Source organism: Branchiostoma belcheri, unplaced genomic scaffold, assembly GCF_001625305.1.
Source record: "Branchiostoma belcheri isolate BF01 breed outbred unplaced genomic scaffold, Haploidv18h27 scaffold23, whole genome shotgun sequence".
In the NCBI taxonomy this organism is placed as follows: Eukaryota; Metazoa; Chordata; class Leptocardii; order Amphioxiformes; family Branchiostomatidae; genus Branchiostoma; species Branchiostoma belcheri.
Genome location: NW_017803824.1, coordinates 798041 through 818019, shown reverse-complemented (window position 1 = coordinate 818019; position 19979 = coordinate 798041). Strand labels below are relative to the sequence as shown.

The 19979-nt window shown below is 41.8% G+C and overlaps 1 protein-coding gene across 1 annotated transcript; it reads left to right on the top strand.

Annotated features, from left to right (window-relative positions):
* Positions 1–3499: 3499 nt before the first annotated feature.
* LOC109470730 (glutamate receptor 4-like) lies at positions 3500–19623 on the top strand. Its single transcript, XM_019769794.1, has 14 exons — positions 3500–3677; positions 4991–5044; positions 5510–5671; positions 10837–10995; positions 11425–11538; positions 11910–12005; positions 12384–12611; positions 13166–13533; positions 13707–13905; positions 14524–14771; positions 16160–16274; positions 16664–16798; positions 18229–18333; positions 19172–19623. Exons 1-14 carry the CDS (start codon positions 3516–3518, stop codon positions 19253–19255), a joined length of 2229 nt encoding a protein of 742 aa, XP_019625353.1. The 5' UTR covers positions 3500–3515; the 3' UTR covers positions 19256–19623.
* Positions 19624–19979: the final 356 nt, after the last annotated feature.

Below are 19979 nucleotides of genomic sequence, written 5' to 3'. Positions count from 1 at the left end.
GGGTTGCAGTAAATTACCTGCCATATGGTTAAGAGATAAGGGATGTATAGGGATGGCTTAGAGTTTATTAAAAGATACTGCTTACTGGGACATGTTCCTCGAGACTATCCATCAACCTTCAGGGCTGGCATTCTCCCGACTCCTATCACTAACTTCTTCGCGTATAGATGTGTATTTTCTGCGGTAATGAAATTTGCTGTCAGAGTCTCAGCCGAAAATGAGTGCAACAGGTCTGCGTTTGGGAAAGAAATATTTAAGAAAGTGCTGAAGCTGTCTCGGTTGGCTGCTGCACAGGCAGATGCGAGTTCCTCAATTTCTCCCTGTTGCTAGAAGAGATCTGTTTTATTAGTGAAAGAAACTAAACTGTCTAGACATATATATGTTGAGATATATGATGAGTGGTACCACGGCTTCTTTGCTTTTGACTTGCTTTGGGATAGGTCTACCTATAGTTTGAGTACCTTTTGGGTACAAGTGTGGTAAAAACTACATAAATACTGCACTGCACTTAATTACCACCAGACGGCCAAACATGAATTCTTTAAAGTGCCAATTGGGAAGAAGATCATATTCCCTAGGGCCAGTTGAGATATTATCTGCAAATGCAGATAAATAAATCTATCTAGTTGTATGTGTCCTGCTATGCTTCCCTTCTCTTCTCTTCTCTTCTCTTTTCTTCTGGGATGGGATGGGAGGTTTGACTCATGCTATCCATAGTTTTTTAAACGTCTTGTAAACGCCTTTTTTCCATTGTAAAAGTGGCTGCGAGAATATGAGTTGTACCTAACTTGAGTTCGCAGTCACTTAGTCCATATCTTTTTATTTGTATTCATCACTGTGTTTCTGAATTAAAAAAATCCATCCTTTCCTATTGGCACACAGTAGGCGTTTACCTGGACACACGGTCCGGCGTGTCTTTGACCTAGAGTAAGATGGAGCAGCTGGATCCTCTAAATGAAATAACGCGGTTCATCTCCAGGGAAGGCAGAGGGCATTCTTGCTTTGGACCTTTAATGAAGTTACCGGACACCACATGTTACCGGAAGATCTAATAGTATGCACGGTCGGTGGTATTGCCGCAAAATTGGGAACCGATCCAGCCAGCTGCCTGTAAACGCCTGAATTGCATTGAAAAGTTTTAAAAGCTTTTATATATGGCGATGTATTTACCACTTATAATGTTTCACGCGCTGTTGTAGACATTGTGCTTACCTAGTTGAACCCATTCGCCTGACAAGACACTGGTCCAGCCAGCTGCCTGTAAACGCCTGTGTTGCACTGAAAAGTTTACCTAGGATACCTACCTAAGCTTTAGATAGATGATCATTTTAATATGTTGCACCTCTGAAGAACTTGCCATACATTGTACCTGTGACAATTGTTGTGAAAAAAACAACTTTGATTTGATTTTGTCTGAATTCAGACTGTGACGTATAACCCCTTCCCTCAAAGAAAAGTCGTAGCCGATCGTTTTCAGTTGTCGCTGCTATCTCATCAGTAACGAAGAAATATATATTCTGTATATTGTTTCAAAGTTGTTTCAAACATTCCAATTGTTTTCAAATTCCGTAGCGCCATCTGTGCATTTTCTGGAGGAGCGAAGACGTTCCATTAACCATGGCGGACATCATTATAATTACATTTCCCCATTAAACCCACTCTGCACCCTACGATAGATCATTCACGGACTGTGATTACCTGTGAGCTTAGCGCCCAAATTTGATTAACTTTGAGTCGCTTGGCGGAGCAGAAGACGGGGGAAGCGGCGCGAGGCATGGCAATAGCTGTAGCATGACGTATTGTGAACGTCGCCGGGATGGCGTCATTCCCTCTTCTGGTGTTCGTCAGTGGATGTGACAGATCAGGGGAGAGACTTATATAAGTGAGAACTTCATGCACTTGTGTCATTAGCCTCTGTGCACTTGAAGAAGCCACACAGGCGAAACTGATCGTATGACAGGCTGAATAAAAGTTCTAAACGGGAACTATGTGGCTCCAGATGTCTTACTGAGGGACGACTGTGTGTGCGAGATGTCAGTTAGCTTAAGGAATGAATCCCTTCTACTATATAGACAGGGGAGAGACTTGATCGTCCTATAGCAAGGCATCTTTTGCGTGGATAACTCGATCGAATTTAGCTCAATGAATATCCACTCTTCCACTGTTTGTGACAGAGACTCCTATGCACAGTGTATTTACAGGTCCACTGTACCAGAGAAAATACCCTAGCTGTCTTCGACAAGTACAATGAAGAGGCCTTTTCCAGTAGCGTGTATGTTGGATGAGTGGCAACAGTCAGGATTCGAACTCCAAACCTCTTGGTTCAGAGGCAGGATCGCTGAAACATAAATGGGTGCCTCAATGACGCATTGCGTCAAATATCAGTCAGAAGCCTTTGCCTGCGATGTTCTGGGTTTTGATGGTGACAATTTGATTGAATACCTGGATAAACCGTTGTCTCATAACTCAAAACAAACCGTTACTTCATGTTACGGGACGAGTATTACTGATGATACGACAATTTGTCAATGCACGAATGCACCACACTCTGCTGCGATCATTTTCTGCTGAAGCGTGAAAACCAGATAATCTGCCCCAAACTATATGTTTTAAGTGAAACGACAAAAACGGCCACAGTTGTATTGATAATCGTTGCTACAGTCTGCAACCATCCGTAGCGATCACCCAGTTGCAGGCCACACATCTGTATTCACGACCACGCGTCTACAGCTGTCTACTTCACTAAACCTTAAGAAAGAAAATGTTTCACATGGAGAATCATATTCGCTTCGTTAGCTTACACTGAGCACTTACTGCTATTACATCTACATCGACTGACTTGCGTAACTATCGTGTGCATCGATCACATGGTTGATGTAATTTGTTTCTGACGACTTAACAAAAAGTAGTTTAGGTAATGACATCGATGTTCGGATCGATCAAGCTACAAGAGAATGGGCTTCGGAAAATTACAGCTTGAAAACAAATTATAACAGACAAAATGATTATCTAAAATGAGTATGATTTTTGCCTATGTGTATGTGCTTGCCTACCAGATTGTCATCAAAATCTTCATTCATTTTCGAAAGGCTCCTTTAACATTTAATTTCTGTATCTGTATCTGTATCTGTATAGCCGGTATAACCGCCCTTCGGCGTAACACACCAGCTTCACAGGCACGCGGCGCGGCGGCAACTAGCTATATCACACAGAGCGACTCGTTACACACAATCTTCGTACATTTAATTTGTTTTTTTCATCGAAACTATATTTAGCACACAGGAAGTAGTTATTACGTTGCTATAATATGCTATATTAGATATTATATAATGCTAGATTTTCAGTACCATATCTTGCACATCTGTGACAAAACGAAGAAGGCTTTAATACGGGCATACGGCAGCATAAGGGCGTGCACATATGGGGTAAATTAGCCGTTTGTAGTACGGTGAGTGACAAGATCAGGAACATTTACCTTCCCTCCCTCCCCATCAGGCCTGGCGTCTCTCCAACAGATGCTGAACTACGCCAGAGCAGAGAAGGTAAAGGTGAAAGTCAGGAAGTTGGGAGGACCGAACAACACGGTGGCCACGCTCACGGACATGAACAACTCAACGGGAGAGAGGAACATCATCATAGATCTCGACAGACCATCTACAGAGGCTGTTTTAAAAATGGTAAACATCTAGTTGATAGAATATTCTTTAATCAGTGACTGTTTTTGAAAGGTAGAAACACGTACCTCCAAATTTTTCGACTGTACATCTTGATCACGGAGTGACCTAGTCTCGCGAGAACACGTGATCAAGATGTACAGTCGACATAGAAAATTTGGAGGTACGTGTTTCTACCTTTTAAAATAGTTACTGATTGAAGAATATTCTACTAACTGTTGATTTTACGTGACTGATGAAACCCCTTCAACGGTAAATATCTAGTATTTACTGTTGAGTAAGAAAGTAAAGTAAAGAAAAGAACATGAAAAGAAATCACGGCAGACAACCAATGACGTACGTTGCTTGACTTCCGTAATGATGATGATGATGATGACATTTCCTCGCTTGGTATGTTACAGCGTTTGGCATTCTAAAAATGCCACAAGTATTGTCATCTGACATTTTTGTAATGTCCTTAACATTTGCGTTTTGGAAGAATTCTTTACAATAACACCTTTCCCCAGCTGAACAAATGGAGCGATGCACAGCGGACACTACATTTTATTACTGACTAAACGCCGCCAAAATATCTGATCACACATCTTTCTGTTTCTGAAAATGCCAACCTTAATGTATGACCACTCATCGCATATGGTGCACTCCCTTATCGTAAATAGATCTCCCCAAATGCTTTTTATCCTACGCTTCACGAATATTTTGTAGGGTTTTTACTCCGTGGGGAAACTGAAGATTATAGTACGAAAGCGTCTGTTTCGTGTTATCTATCAGTGATAAGATTAGTCAAAAGTGAGTCATCGTTGAGGCGTTTTACGTAATCTCATTTATATTGTCATTCGATGGTTCAGGAAACTGGGACCTGTCAAAATTCAAACCAGCGTCACATTCCTGGTCAGCACATTCACCTCAACAACTGTAAAACTCAGAAGAATATCTCTCCGTTACAAAGAAAGAAAAGAAAGGTCTCCCTTGCCCTTATGCAGAGCGTAGGGTGGTGCCCATATCCATTTCCGTAGCCCTTGGGCGACACACAGTTTTGCAATGCACTACAGCAGGGGGCTGGTCCGCTGGTAGTGGTGTGTGTTTGACCTTCCCACACTCTTTCTCATATGTGCTGAGTGCTAAGCAGAGAAAGAAGTGTGTACCATTTTTAAAGTCTTTGGTATGACCCGGCCGGGGTTTGAACTCACGACCTCCCGGTTACAAAGGGAGAGTTATTGCACCGGTATATCGTTACACCTAATCGATTATATGCGTTACAAACATATTTGCGTTTACTACAATTCTAACAATTCTATATCTGTGTTTATTTTCAGATCACATTTCAGCAGATGTTGACGTCACCATGGCATTACGTCATCATGAATCCGGTATGTCCGATCTGTATCAAATATGGCTGAAGTTGGCTGAGTTCTTTTGACGTTATTGATTCACAATACAGCAATATCCGTAGTTCCTGTCTATCAGTTACGATTTCATAAATGCATATATGTGTGGCCTTGGTAAACGTTGAACCCTATTGATAAAACTTCCCTGTCTTTCGGGAACAGAAACTCAAAGATATTTATCATGAATGTAGCACTACATAGTTAATACTGTTCACAAGAATTGTTCTGTACAATATGACGAATACATCTTTCACGCAATATATAGCTCTCCTTAAGAAAACACAATAGATTAGCGTTAGTATCATTATGGACTAGCTCCGTTAGAATTATATTTTAGTATTAGTTCATGTATCTACTCGTGTTGTTTGTTCCTAGCCATGCATCGTACCAGTTACAGCTGTTGACCAATAAAGTTGATTTGATTTAATTTTATTTTATTTTATATAGGACTTCTCAATCATGAACCGTGACATCCTGTCCTACGGACAAGCGAACATCACCAGTTTCCAGCTCGTGGACCCGTCCAACGGCACGGTGCGGGACGTCCTGGCGAGCTGGCAGGGTCTGGACCCCAACACGTACCCGGGGGCCGGCAAGGAGATGATGGGAGTAAGTTCATTCTTTTATTTTTATTTTTTTATATTCCAATGGCACACTCAAGTTTTTTCAACTTATATTAATGCCGCCACCAACACAGGGGACAATACAATACTCATTTTCAAATGAGCGAAGTGAGGAAAATCGTGCAAAGTGCCTTTCCCAAGGGCACAAGATCGGTGGCATGTCAGGACTCGAACCCGTGACCTTTTGGTTCCGAGTCGAGCACTATGACGCAACGCCACACGCCCCCACGTGTTTCATTTTTCTGTAATTATGTTGTGATATATTGTGCTTTGATGCCTATTTAATATAGTTAACAGCACAGAAGCTGCTTTAGAGCCGTCTCCAAGATGTTTATTGTAATAGTAGCGCATAGTTCACATCGCGGAGTGATACACAGTGTTACACAGAGATGCTACAGAGAGGAACTATCAAAAATATATTCATGTTGGTCTACCACCAGCCAACTTGAATATATTACATATATCATAAAATTTCATGGACAAGGAAACATGAAATATTTTTACGAAGTCGGTTATAGCCATAAAACACTAGTATTTCCCGAGAGCATGAAAACTATCCTCTCTGAAGCATAAGACATCAATAATGATGAAGATAAAAGAATCTTCCCGTGTATCGCCGGTGGCGATATCAAATGAAACACGGCAGTGAAGATGACTACGGGGGTTGCAAACATTCCACGACGTTTTAGAGGCACATGCCATAAAGTAAACCCCTTAATTTTTACATTTTTAATGAAGAGATTTGAACGAAAATAAACAGTCAGCAAACTACCTGCAACCTTATTCTTTAAATCATAGAAGTATTTATTGGAATGGCAGATTATGTACGCGAGTGCTGCGGATCCTAGCACCTGGCCACATGCACGTATAAGGAGGCTGTGATTCAGTTTCTATTGTGTTTACCATTTGCGGCATCACATTTAGCCGTTTCAAACCCAACAGTTGACCCAAAACTGTACGATTTCCCCTCAGACATACAACCAATAGCTATAGGCTCCTGGACTAGATATTAATATCGCAAAATCGTAATTTCTGCCTAAAGTCTGTGTATCAGTATGAACATCCATAGGATCAGCATCCGAAATGACATTTGCTTCCCAACATTTGAAGCCTTACTTGATTTAATACTACCTTGACCTGAGGCCAGTCTGTCAATCCATGGATGTCATCTGTCCGAAATAAATGGGTAGATATCAATACCCACCATCTTCGTATGGATTTTCCTGTCAGAAAGACAAATGCCTCACGATCCACTTTATCCCAAGTCGTGTTGGTATCTGTTTTCTACTGACCAGTGGGGAGTGGTCTAGTTTTAAGTGCACTTAGTAAGGAGGTACGTAGATTCTATACGGTCTTTGGATAGACCTGCTCACAACATCAAATATGTATCCAGTAACATAATCTCAACATCTTTAATCTTTGTGGGGTCACCATTTCTGTCTTCAAACATAAAAATTAATGTTCGCTCTGGGCATCAATTCATTTATATAATCCATCATGGCATGGCTACATCTAGCCATCCTTGTAAAGCACGTAGGTTTACCGACTAAGCTTTGGGCTTGTCTAAAATCTGTCCAAACCATACATAAAAAAGTTCGGTGATGTCACTTGAGCCAGAAGCGTCTGTTGGTGTGTGCTTCCACCATACTGCATCGATCCTCAAGTAGGCGATATAACCTGTAATTACTTTTAGAGCTTTGTCTGCTTGTGAGGCACCCTGGCCATAACGATCTAGTGTACGTGTGCTGTTCATGAGTATTTACAGATGAGAATGTCTTCTCTTTTAGTGAGTACCTGCTTCCCTCAGTGTGCCAGTTATGCACCTGTCCTACAGCTCATATACTGTTATACTTGGGTACTGGGGTACAATCTCATGCTTTCCAGAAAGATTTTCATCGGTGATGTAACAAAATCCATATGACCTACTTTTCCATCCTCATTATGGCCATCACCATCGATTGCAAATGACAGCTATGTGAATTATCTTGTCGTTTTCTCTGAAGTTTATGTAATAACCTTTAGAGCGTGTGATGTAGCCTCAAGTTAACGTGAGGGAAACTGCCGCATGAGAGCAAAAATGCTTCACAAACATCATTACACAGATTCCGCTATCTACGATTGAATAATAATACGATTCACGTGGTTGACCTTTAAATTATTTGCATTTAATCCTATTGATCTTATAAGAAGAACTTTATTGCACGACAGTTGACAAGGTACAATGTATAGCAACAACTATAGAACATAGTACAAAAATGAATTTCATATGTCAGCTCGTTTGATCTGCCATCATGACCCAGTACCGTCTGACTGAAGTTACTTTCACAAGAGAGTGAGTGAGTGAGTGAGTGAGTGAGTGAGTGAGTGAGTGAGTGAGTGAGTGAGTGAGTGAGTGAGTGAGTGAATGTTATTCCCTGCAGCATATCTCATACCTGTACATTGTACAATGTACAATATATGACAACAGCTACTGAACATAGTCCAGAAAGGTATGAATTCTATATACCGGCACGGTTGGGCCAGTGTAATCTGCCTGGAAGTGCCGTCTGTCTGAAGTTTCTTTCACAACGAGATAATGAGTGAGTGGATGTTATTCCCTGCAGCATATCTCATACCTGTACATTGTACAATGTACAATATACGGCAACAGCTACTGAACATAGTCCAAAAAGGTATGAATTCTATATATCGGCACGGTTGGGCCATTGTAATCTGCCTGGAAGTGCCGTCTGTCTGAAGTTTCTTTCACAACGAGCGAGTGAGTGAGTGAATGTTATTCCCTGCAGCACATCTCATACCTGTACATTGCACAATGTACAATATACGGCAACAGCTACTGAACATAGTCCAAAAAGGTATAAATGCCATATATATCGGCACGGTTGGGCCAGTGTAATCTGCCTGGAAGTGCCGTCTGTCTGAAGTTTCTTTCATAACGAGCGAGTGAGTGAGTGAGTGAATGTTATTCCCTGCAGCACATCTCATACCTGTACATCAGCAGCGTGAATCTGCAGCTAATATCCCTCCCGTGAAGTCCCGGGTGACACAACAGTGTCACATCAGCGCGGCATGAGATCCGCTCTGGCTGCAGATGAGTGGAATCTCGTGACATCCTGTAATTGAAGGCACTTCAACAGCGCCGTCCAATTAATAAGACAACATTTGGCGGTCACATCTAATTAACCACGAACCTTACAGCACACTTAGAGCCCGGTGGAACTACTCACAACTTTAGGACTGCACCGTATTTGCATGGTGAATAATAAGCATAAAACCATGAAATATATATTATACAAAAGAAGAAGGAAGAAGGTCTTCCCTGCTCTTATGCAGAGCGTAGGGTGGTGCCCATCTTCATTTCTGTATCACTTGGGAGACACACAGTTGTGCAAGGCACTACAGCAGGGGGCTAATCCGCTGGTAGTGCTGTGTGTTTGACCTTCCCACACTCTTTCTCATGTGCTGAGTGCTAAGCAGAGAAAGAAGTGTGTACCATTTTTAAAGTCTTTGGTCTGCCCCGGCCGGGGTTTGAACTCACGACCTCCCGGTTACAAAGCGAGCACTCTACCAATTGAGCTATTGCACCGGTTTATTACAAAGGGCGTACACGAATTAGGAATCGACTTTGATCGCAATTTGGATTTGATGGACATGGCTTAGTACACTTATTTGCAACTTTACAATGGTTATATTTAGCTCGCTATAATGTCTTACTCTTTGATCAAATTCTAAAACTAGAACCTTAATTTTCAACCAACTTAACTTAATCCCAGCAAAGAGGCAATCTCACGAGGCCGAAAGCGCGCAGTGAACCTATGTGATCCCTACGGCTTCAAAAACATTAAATAAGAATCCGTTTTAATGAAGGAAACGTCGGATGCTGTGATTGAACTGTGTCGGGATCTGACAATCTCTAGAATACCAATGGCGTTTTTGATCCTGCCCACCTGCCTATATATGCACAGGCCGGGTACTGGCCGCTTGCTCCCCTCCGTCAGGTTGTTCCAGCCAGCTCTATCAAGGGCAATAGTCTCTGCTTCCCTTAGGGTAAGCCCTTTGTCACTCTGAATCTGGTCTTTCCACCTCTTGGGTGGTCTTCTCCGGGGTCTAGGGTTTTGGAAGTCCTGGTGGTATGCCTTATAAACTAAGGTGTTTGCTGGTCTTCTCGTCATGGTTTTTGATCATCAAATTACAAAAAGAACTTCGGAAGAACACATCATCACCATCACGCGTACGAAAGCCATCACGGGAAGTTTGCCTGCCTATGTGCTAAGTTCCTGGTTGTCCCTTTGCTCCCCTCTATGAATTTTGACTTCAGTTGTATTTCCCACACGACGTGCTGTCACATAAAACCTAATGCCGCCAGACTACAAAGTTCATTAGTGCACTCGTTGTTGCACAGCTTACATGTAAAACCGGGGACTTACAGAAATCCTTTAGAAATGATTCTGATTGATTTTCAACCTGATTGCTATGCACTGTGAGCGCAACACTTTCACAAAGTTTCCTCAACGTTTTTGTGAAACATAAAACAAGGGTCGCAGGCCCTCGCCATGTTTCTCTGTCGCTTATAGAGTTCTCATGGGACGGCAAAAGCAGTTACTGGAGGTTGGCGCTGTTGATAGGGCAAATGCATCTGATCCATCACTGTTTTCACTGATGCATTTTTCTTACCTAGAGCACTACATAAGGGTCAGGTACACTGTAATAAGCGACTAATGGTGGGAATATTCCCGTGATTGTAACTGTGAAATATATCGTCATGCCACTGAAGAGCTAATAGCGTGATCTTTCCTTTGTCTGTAGGTGCTTAATGTTTAAATCAGTGCATGTCATGATATATGGTTTCCAGTTATATCATCCTATTCTGGAATATTCTCAAATGTGTCATTTTACGTTGATAGAATGTTAGTTAAACTTGACAAATATATTAGATAGGTAGGAACTGGGGAAAAAATCCATTGTATTATGAGAAAGAAAATACCCACTTCTACTCTACTAAACGTATAATTGACCAGGAAAAAACTAGCAATTAGTGTGGTCTATTTGGAGCCAATGCTTTGATCTAGAATTATTAAACATATAGTAATATACGATGTTTTGCATTCTTAGCTTGAGTGTGGTTTTAACAAAATCCATGTCCTCTTACAGTACAAGGCATCTCTCGTCTTCGATGCAGTCCGAGTTATTTCCAACGCCTTTTGGAAGATGCAGTACTCGGGCGAGGACTTAAGTCTGAAAAACTCACCTACATGCGACAACTTCAGACCATCAAACTATGGTGCACAGATCAGGAAATATCTATCACAGGTAACCTGTACCCGGAATAGTACTACCATTCATTCATAATGTGATACATTAGACACAAAATTCAGCCAATACAATATGGTTCTTCCATGAATAGTTTCATTATGTTAATTGGTAAGACACTGAGTAAAGGGACTCTTTTTACACAACCAAGTCTTTTATTCAGCCGACGTTTCACGCATATGTGTAGGTTTTATGTAAATATTGTACATTTGGGAATGCATCTGTAGCAACGACACCTGTGCTGCAGTGCAATGCAATGTGAACCAGTCAGAATTGCCCGGAGAAAGGTGTGACAGACGGTCACTGAAACTTCGGCAGAATAAAAGACTTCAAAGTTGGTTGTGTAAAAAGAGTCTCTTTACTCAATACGGTTCTTAGAATTGTGAAGTTAATTTTTTCTAAGATGCTATTGTGATTTGATAATTGTAGGTAAACATACAAAGTGGCTTGACGGGTAACATACAGTTTGACGGCTTTGGGCGGCGTATCAACTACTCCATCCAAGTCATGGAACTGCGGAGACCAGGGGGTTATCTTACTAAGGTATGTCATTGCGATCCAGTTAATATATATAGTGTCTGTCTGATAATAATAAACCAGAGACAATTGACCTTTGGCCAGCTGTGATACGGCCTTTAAGGGTGCATTTGAGACCCTCATAATTGTTTTCATAAAATTCAGTGCATTTTTAGCATCACGGTAAAATCAGTGTTGCCTTATAAAATTACTGAGGGAAACTATGAAATTTTGTTAAGGGTAAGAGCGTGTATTTTAGATCAACGTCTTGTGCCGTAAAGGCCACGAAGCGCATTCACCAATCGACATCAAATGACAATAAAATCGTGTTGTGAGAAATATTGACTGACGTGTGAGATGTACCGGTTGATCGAATTTGGATGATTTTGTTACAAAAGGTGGCCGAGTGGAGAAAGATAACCTTGAGCGACATCGGCCGCCCTTCAGTCAAGGTCAACCGGAGCGAAGGCCTGGTCAGAGTCACGTCGATATTGGTAAGTCAGCAAAAAAAAAACAACTCCCTCTCTCTCACTAGTAATCTTAATCATTTATTTGTTTGTGTATGTACCCCTGTTGTTTCTTTGCCATACATTGTACCAGCTACTGTTGTTGAGCAATAAAGTTGATTTGATTTGATTTTGTTTACCTTGAAAGAAAGAAAACATTTTCTGCTCTGTAGAGATATCTCATTTTTCTATCAGCTGATTGATTTTTATGTGGCCCATAACGAAGAAATATATGTATATAAACATTATCACATTATGTTAAGTGTAGTTAATATGTACTAGTAGATGCCATACTTTGTACCCTGTACAATTGTTGTGCAATAAATTCATATGTAAACCCTTCCAATTGAAATTGATGTTGCACAGGAGCCGCCGTTTCTGATGAAAAAAAGCTTAGAAGATTTAGAAAAAGAGAAGTGTGATCCCGAAAAGGACAACAACTGCCAGTACGAGGGATACTGCGTGGACATGTTGAACAAGGTGGCAGGCATTGTCGGCTTCAACTTCACAATACACCAGGTGGCGGACAAGAAGTACGGAGCGCCGGACGAGAACGGCACGTGGAATGGCATGGTTGGTGAGCTGATATCCGGGGTAAGAACACCAGATTCACAAGACCAGAAGAAGCTTATATACGGCTTTCATGATGTAAAGACAATCCCCTGTATCCCTCTCTTTCTCCCCTTCTCTCTCTCCCTCTCTCTCCCCTTCTCTCTCTCTCCTCTCTCTCTCTCTCTCTCCCTCTCTCTCCCTCTCTTTTTCCCTCTCTCTCTTGTACTCTTAATTTTGTTTACCTTCGCAGAAAGAAAACATTTTGTTTTTGTTCTGTATCTTCTTCTTCTGCAAACACAAAAAGTCAATGACCTGAACCAGACGTCTGTCGCCATGGTAACTGGTGCTGTATCAGACAGCCTGTACGTGGTGTTGGGTTACATTATGTTTCAGGAGTTCGAGAGGACGGTCACCACATATGAATGTGTTTAAGTAAGAATAAACAGAACAGTTACTGTAGTTTGTTAGGCTAGACCATGTGAATGCATTTACTTTGCAACGGTTACCTTCTAGTCTATATTCATATGTCAGCTTTCTTGCATGTTTTGTATGATTTACTTGAAGTAAATTAAGCGTCTTTCTGTATTTTATTACAGAAAGCCGATCTCGCTGTGGCCCCACTCACAATCACTTTGTTGCGAGAACAAGTCATCGAATTTTCGAAACCCTACATGAGTGTTGGCATCAGCATCATGATCAAGAAGCCACAAAAATCCAAGCCTGGGGTCTTTTCCTTTCTAGATCCGCTGGCGTACGAAATCTGGATGTGTATTTTGTTTGCCTACATAGGCGTTAGCGTAGTTCTATTTCTCGTGAGTCGATTCAGTCCATATGAATGGCATACAGCAGACTCCGCTGGGGGTGGATCCATGGAAGAGGAGCAGACCAACGATTTCGGCATATGGAACAGCCTGTGGTTCTCACTGGGCGCCTTCATGCAGCAAGGCTGCGATATCTCGCCAAGGTTGGTACTGTAGTTCATGTGTTTATAGTGACCATTCATCGCTTCAGTACACTTAATTCTTGTAATTGTACAAATCAGTGCAATTGTGCTTGTTGTACATGTACCTCGTACTGCGAGGCTGATTTTCTTACTAAAACTGTCGACTGTATTTTTGTCTGCTATCATTTTTTTAGATCAGTCTCCGGAAGAATCGTGGGCGGCGCCTGGTGGTTTTTCACCCTGATCATAATCTCCTCTTACACCGCCAACCTGGCCGCGTTCCTGACGGTGGAACGTATGGTCACCCCCATCGAGTCTGCTGATGACCTCGCCAAACAGACTGAAATCGCGTACGGAACCGTCAGATCCGGGTCAACCGAGTCCTTCTTTAAAGTAAGCATTCTTCTCCTTGAATAGTTTCATCAGGTCGAGTAAAGTAACTGAGTAAAGAGACTCTTTTTGCACAGCCAATTGTTTTATTCACAGGCGACGTTTCAGTGACCGTCTGTCACCTTCCTCAGGGCAATTCTCACTGGTTCACATTGCACTACAGCACACGTGTCACTGATATAGATGCTTTCGCTGCTGGTTATGTAAAAAGAGTCTTTTTACTCAAGTATTCTACTCTCCAAGCAGAGGCTGTTGGGTAAGATCAAGACAATAGACGAATCAACTTGTTGCTACTTGTTCTAAGGTCTAAATAGTCTTTGATATATTTACCTATTTGTACACAGTAAGGGTTATTACCTTCTAGAATGAAATTTAATTTAATCTATAGCATGAAATGTAACAAACACTAACCTCTGACCTGGCCAATGGCCTCTTTTGTTGACGTCTGTCACCATAGTAACTGGTGTTGGGTTACATCATGTTGCAATTTCAGAGAAGGCATTTAGGCTCCTGTCACCATTGATATACATGTATGTGAATGTGTTTGAGTAAGAATTAACAGGGCAGACCATATCCGAAGGTAAACATTATGCATTTGCTTTGCAAATGTTACTTTTCTAGGCCGCGACAATCCCAGTGTACATGAAAATGTGGACCTACATGAGTAACGCAAACCCCAGTCCAATGGTGGACTCCAATAGCGAAGGCATCGCCAAGGTGCGCAGCTCCAAGGGAAAGTACGCTTTCATGCTGGAGTCGGCGCAGAATGAGTACGTCGAACAGCGCAAACCCTGTGACACCATGAAAGCCGGATCAAACCTGGATTCTAAAGGCTACGGCATCGGCATGCCGAAGAACTCATCAAGAAGGTAAAAATTCTCTGTCGTTTGCTTCCCTGTCAGCTTATTTTAGTCAGTGCGGTAGTGGCTCTGAAAACAATTAAATACATATATGATGTAGAATTGAAGTAATACCGTCCATCTATCCATCCGTCTATTTGTCTGACTATTCATTTATCCACTTTTACATCCATCCATACATTCATCCGTCCATTCATCCATCCATTCGTACGTTCGTCCATCCATCAATCCGTCCGTCCACCTATTCGTCCGTCTGTCCGTTCGTCCATTCGTCCGTCTGTCTGTCTCGCCACCATTCATACACCTTTACATCCGTCTGTCCATCCGTCCGTCCGTCCATCCATCCGTCCGTCAATCCGTCCATCCATCCGTCCGTCCGTCCATTCATCCATTCATCCATCCATACATGTCCGTCTGACTAATCATTTATCCGTCCATACATTCGTATGTCTGACTATTCATTTATCCACTTTTACATTCATCCATTCATTCATCCGTCCGTCCATACATCCGTACGTCCATCCATCCGTCCGTTCGTCCGTCGGTCGGTCCATCTGTCCGTTCATCTGTCCGTCTGTCTGACCACCATTCATACACCTTTACATCCTACTGTCCGTCCGTCCATCCATCCATCCGTCCATCCGTCCGTCTGTCCGTCCATCCGTCCATCCATCCATCCATCCATCCGTCCATCCGTCTGTCTGTCCGTCCATCAATCCATCCGTCCATCCACAGTCTCCGACATGTGATCGTCCAGCTTCCCAACCAGCCACGCAGAAAAGGTGTATCCGGGTAAATCTAACAGCTCATCAACTATGAGCTGCTGCCCGGTGTATATTTACCTATTTTTAGTCTAGAATGTCTTAATTCTACTTATTTTTAGACCAGAATGTCTTAATTTAGCTCACAAACTGTCTTTCTCACCCATAGTCTATACCTCAGTAGCTATCTGTAACCAGCGCCTGTCAAGAGGTGTTAATGTCGGGTCGATACGAGGCGAGGTCGTCTTTTATTAGAGTAGATAAAGCTTGTTTTCTTGTCAGCAGCGGTCTATATATTCACGCCGTGTGCCCACGACATTACGAGAGGCATGTCACAGACGGTAGGTTGCCTGCAGTAAAACGCTCTCAACCGATACTGCCTTTAAAAGCACCATAAATTCCCCGAAACACAATTGTATTACATTTTCTCCTGCAGCCTCTTAGTGTCACTGGTGAATGGTAGTGGATGCTACCTGAAACGTCTGACCGTTTCCAAAATCATATCCAGTTGCTTGAGTAACTTTTTTTTATGGGGTAAAATTGTATTGGTTCATCTGTCCAACTGTAACGGTTTCAGAGTGCAGCTGAACAATTGTATACAAGAGCGTCATCCCAATGTTATTAATCTCCATACAGGCAAGACATCACCCTTGCTGTATTGAAGCTGAGGGAAGACGGCATCTTACAGGCGCTGGAGACTAAATGGTGGTATGATAAAGGAGAGTGCGGGCCCGCTGAGAGCAGCAGCAAAGTTAGTGCCAGCTTGTTTGTTTGTCTCGCATAACCGGTAAACACACACACACACACACACACACACACACACACACACACACACACACACACACACACACACACACACAGGCAAACACACCTGTCCTTGGTGCTGAACACCATTCACACACAAAGGTAAACACACCTGTCCTTGGTGCTGAACACCTTCCACACACAAAGGCAAACACACCTGTCCTTGGTGCTGAACAGACGTTTGTGGTTGGAATGTTTACATGTTCCTAATGTAGTTTTATGTCTGGCCTCCCTGTAATCTAGTCTTTTTACTTGTGTAGTTGCTGAGATTTTATCTGATGTGTACTCATGTTCCACAAGCAAAGGGTTTAACCAAGGCTCTTCACTATCTTACAGGGGGAGACAAGTGCTCTCAGTCTCAGCAACGTGGCCGGTGTTTTCTACATTCTGGTGGGAGGTCTGGGCCTGGCCATGATGGCGGCCCTGTTGGAGTTCTGCTACAAGTCCAAAGTAGAAGCCAAGAAAACAAAGGTTGCGCCTTTTATTACAACATGCCTGTGCACGCTACATCTGCTAAAGAAATGACATACCGGAATCAAAAGCGAATCTTGAGATCACTTTTGTTTGAACATATCTACGTGTAAAATGCTGTTGAGGGCCGCTCGTTGTAAAAGTTGTATATTAGGCTCACTTTATCCAATATTCAAAGTACAATTTATCGATTAAAATCTATTTGATCTCGCCCAATTATGCGAGTGAGGACAGTGATGCAGTAACAATCCATTATTTGCTCGTGTATTGTCGAGTATATTATTATTATACTGTGTTTCAATGAAAGTTTGTTTCTCAACGATGGCAAACTATTGGCACGAAATGTACGCTGCATTACATGCCATGTAGAGCGTAGCCTTACATGTCCTGTCTCTTTTTGTGTATGTGTGTCGTGTTGTATTTACTTAAATCTGTCCCAATGTTGTCTTCTTGAATGGAATTCTAGTAAACAAATGCTGCTTTAATGGTCTACAGTCTCATGTTGCGTGTGCGATACTGAGATGGTTTCGATTGTGTCGAAGATTGATTCGTCATTCGCATGGCCGTTTGTAGCTCCTTTACTTCTTTCATTAAAATAACGACACGTCTGCATTTTTGTAACAAACATTTTGATGACCTGCATAACAAACTTACTTCCCTATGCAGAATTTCCTGAAAACAAGTCAGTAAACTACTCTCACGTGGACCATAAATGACTACAATTAGCCACGACCTATTTATTCAACCTGTCACCCCTGAATAACATTTCAGCCTTACATGGATTTTTCCTTGTAAAAATGGCCATTCAGGCTCATTACGTCTGACCCAGTTCCTTAATATCTATTGTATTGCAGAAATTGCGAGTAACGTCTCATTACCGAAAGCTAGTTTTGAAAAAAAAATCAATTAGGCAACGGTGAGCAGAATATCTAGTATACAGAAGGTTATACAGAAACCTGCTTTCCTGACAACTCTCCAGTGTCACTGGCGAAAGGTAGTGGATGCTACCTGAAACGTCTGACAGTTTTCAAAATCATATGCAGTTTCTTGAGTAACTGAATATGATTTTGGAAACGGTCAGACGTTTCAGGTAGACGTTTCTGACAATATTCCAGTGTCACCGACGAAAGGTAGTGGATGCTACCTGAAACGTCTGGCCGTTTCCAAAACCACATCCAGTTGCTTGAGTAACTGTTTTTGGCGTATGATATATTACCTGGATGTCTAACCTTCAAGGACATATACAAAAGGTTTGTTCATGATAAGCGTTGAGTGAGGATGCAGATAATTCAGAGGGTTTGTTCACATGTTCATCACATTTGTGTTACTTGACCATATATACATATATTCTACATCTGCGTGTGCACTGTATGTTGTTGTTGTTTCTGTTTTCTGCACGCGCACAGACGTCTTTCTCTGCCGCCATGAAGGTAAAAGCACGGATGTCCATCAAGGGAGAAAACGGAAGAGTGCCCTCGCCGACCGACCCGTTCCCGAAGTCCATGTCATCCGTACCCATCACCAGACCGAGCGGAGTAAGTCTCTATGAAATGACCTATACATAACTGCAGATAGAAAAAACTTTGGTATATGACGTCCCCTGGGTCTTTATAGTGTGGGAGGACGTTGATGTATGTATTGAACCAAAGTTGGCGAGAACAAGCTGGAATGCGTTCTCTGAAAATGACATTCAAGGTCCTGAGATGTTTTGTAGACCTCATATGACACAGAAACTCAAGCAGAGATGCGATGCAATACGGTATGAGGCATTGGACATGAAAATTACATTTGTATACATGTAATATGTAAATCGGTGGACATTAGCATTCTAATGTCAATCATTCCAACCAGATTTTTGGTGATTGGTGTGTATCATTAACGAAAAGGCTCGAAGTGACCAAAATTCATTGTATTACAAATACAGCATTTTGCCTTTATCGTTTATTTTTCATAGCTTAGTCTTTAGAATAGCGAAACTTTGTAGCAGCTTCCTTTGAACGAAATCAAAATCAATATTGTGCCATGGAAAGCCTACTAGTTTTCTTTAAGCTGCTTTGTATTTTTCCCGTGTGGCTCGTTTCTTCTGTGTTTCAACTAGGTCGTTTGAACTATGCTCTGATTTAGATGGGCGATGGTGTTCTGTTTCTGTGAGCCACCTACACAGTGACGTGACGTGGAACGTAATTCACATCAGAGTAGTTTGATATATTCTTCACTTACGCCACAATGCTAACATGTCCTGTGTGTATTCTACATGACGACATTGTCGTGTGTAACATAGAGGAATTGCACACCTTTAAGATTTCACAGGAATTTCGTCCCATTCACATGCAGTACGTGGTTGCTGAAGAAATACTTGTCTATATTTCTTAGATGCCGATGGTAAATACGATGGATACTATGGATACATTGGAGAGCTTCGAGCTGTATAAGACTAACTCACAAACACAAGTGTAGTGGGGCCAAAGGAGGGCATTTCGTACAATTCTGTACAACACTAGCGATGAAGCGCCGGACGGAATGGTGGTTGGATTGCCATGGGGCGTGCATAGGATGGTGGAGCTGCAATATCTACAGACTGAAGACCTTTATAATTAGATCCCATATCACATAGTTCAGACGTCACGTTCATTCTGGTGTTTTTGTCATACTCACGAAGTAAATCATCAACGTCAAGAAAATAAATAAAAAGAAAAGATATCGATACCCATTGCATTACCACTCTTACAAAGTGGCCGTAGAATACGTTGTGTTGGTATCTACGCTTTCCAACTGTGGCAACTAGAAGAGACTGTGTTTCACGTTCACGCATTTGTACACTTTGAACCATCGTCATTTTTCAACATCTATTTTAATAAATGGAATATTTCTGTAGAGTGTTTTACACGAATGTATCTGCCGTTTTTCCTTGTGTGACTGTGGTCTTCACTCTTTATTGGTTAGTTTATTTGTATCAACAACAGCATAACTCGCTGTCGTGACAGGGCTGAATTCCGATGCTTGTTTATAACATAAATTATAAATCATTAATAGTAGGGTTATTAATACAAATTACAATCACGTCTGAATCGACAGATTAAACACTTCGGCTCAATGAGTTTGAATATTTGCAATAATACCTTGTATCACTCAAGGCCATTAAGTTAAACATAGAAGTACAGTAATCATAAGTAAATATATC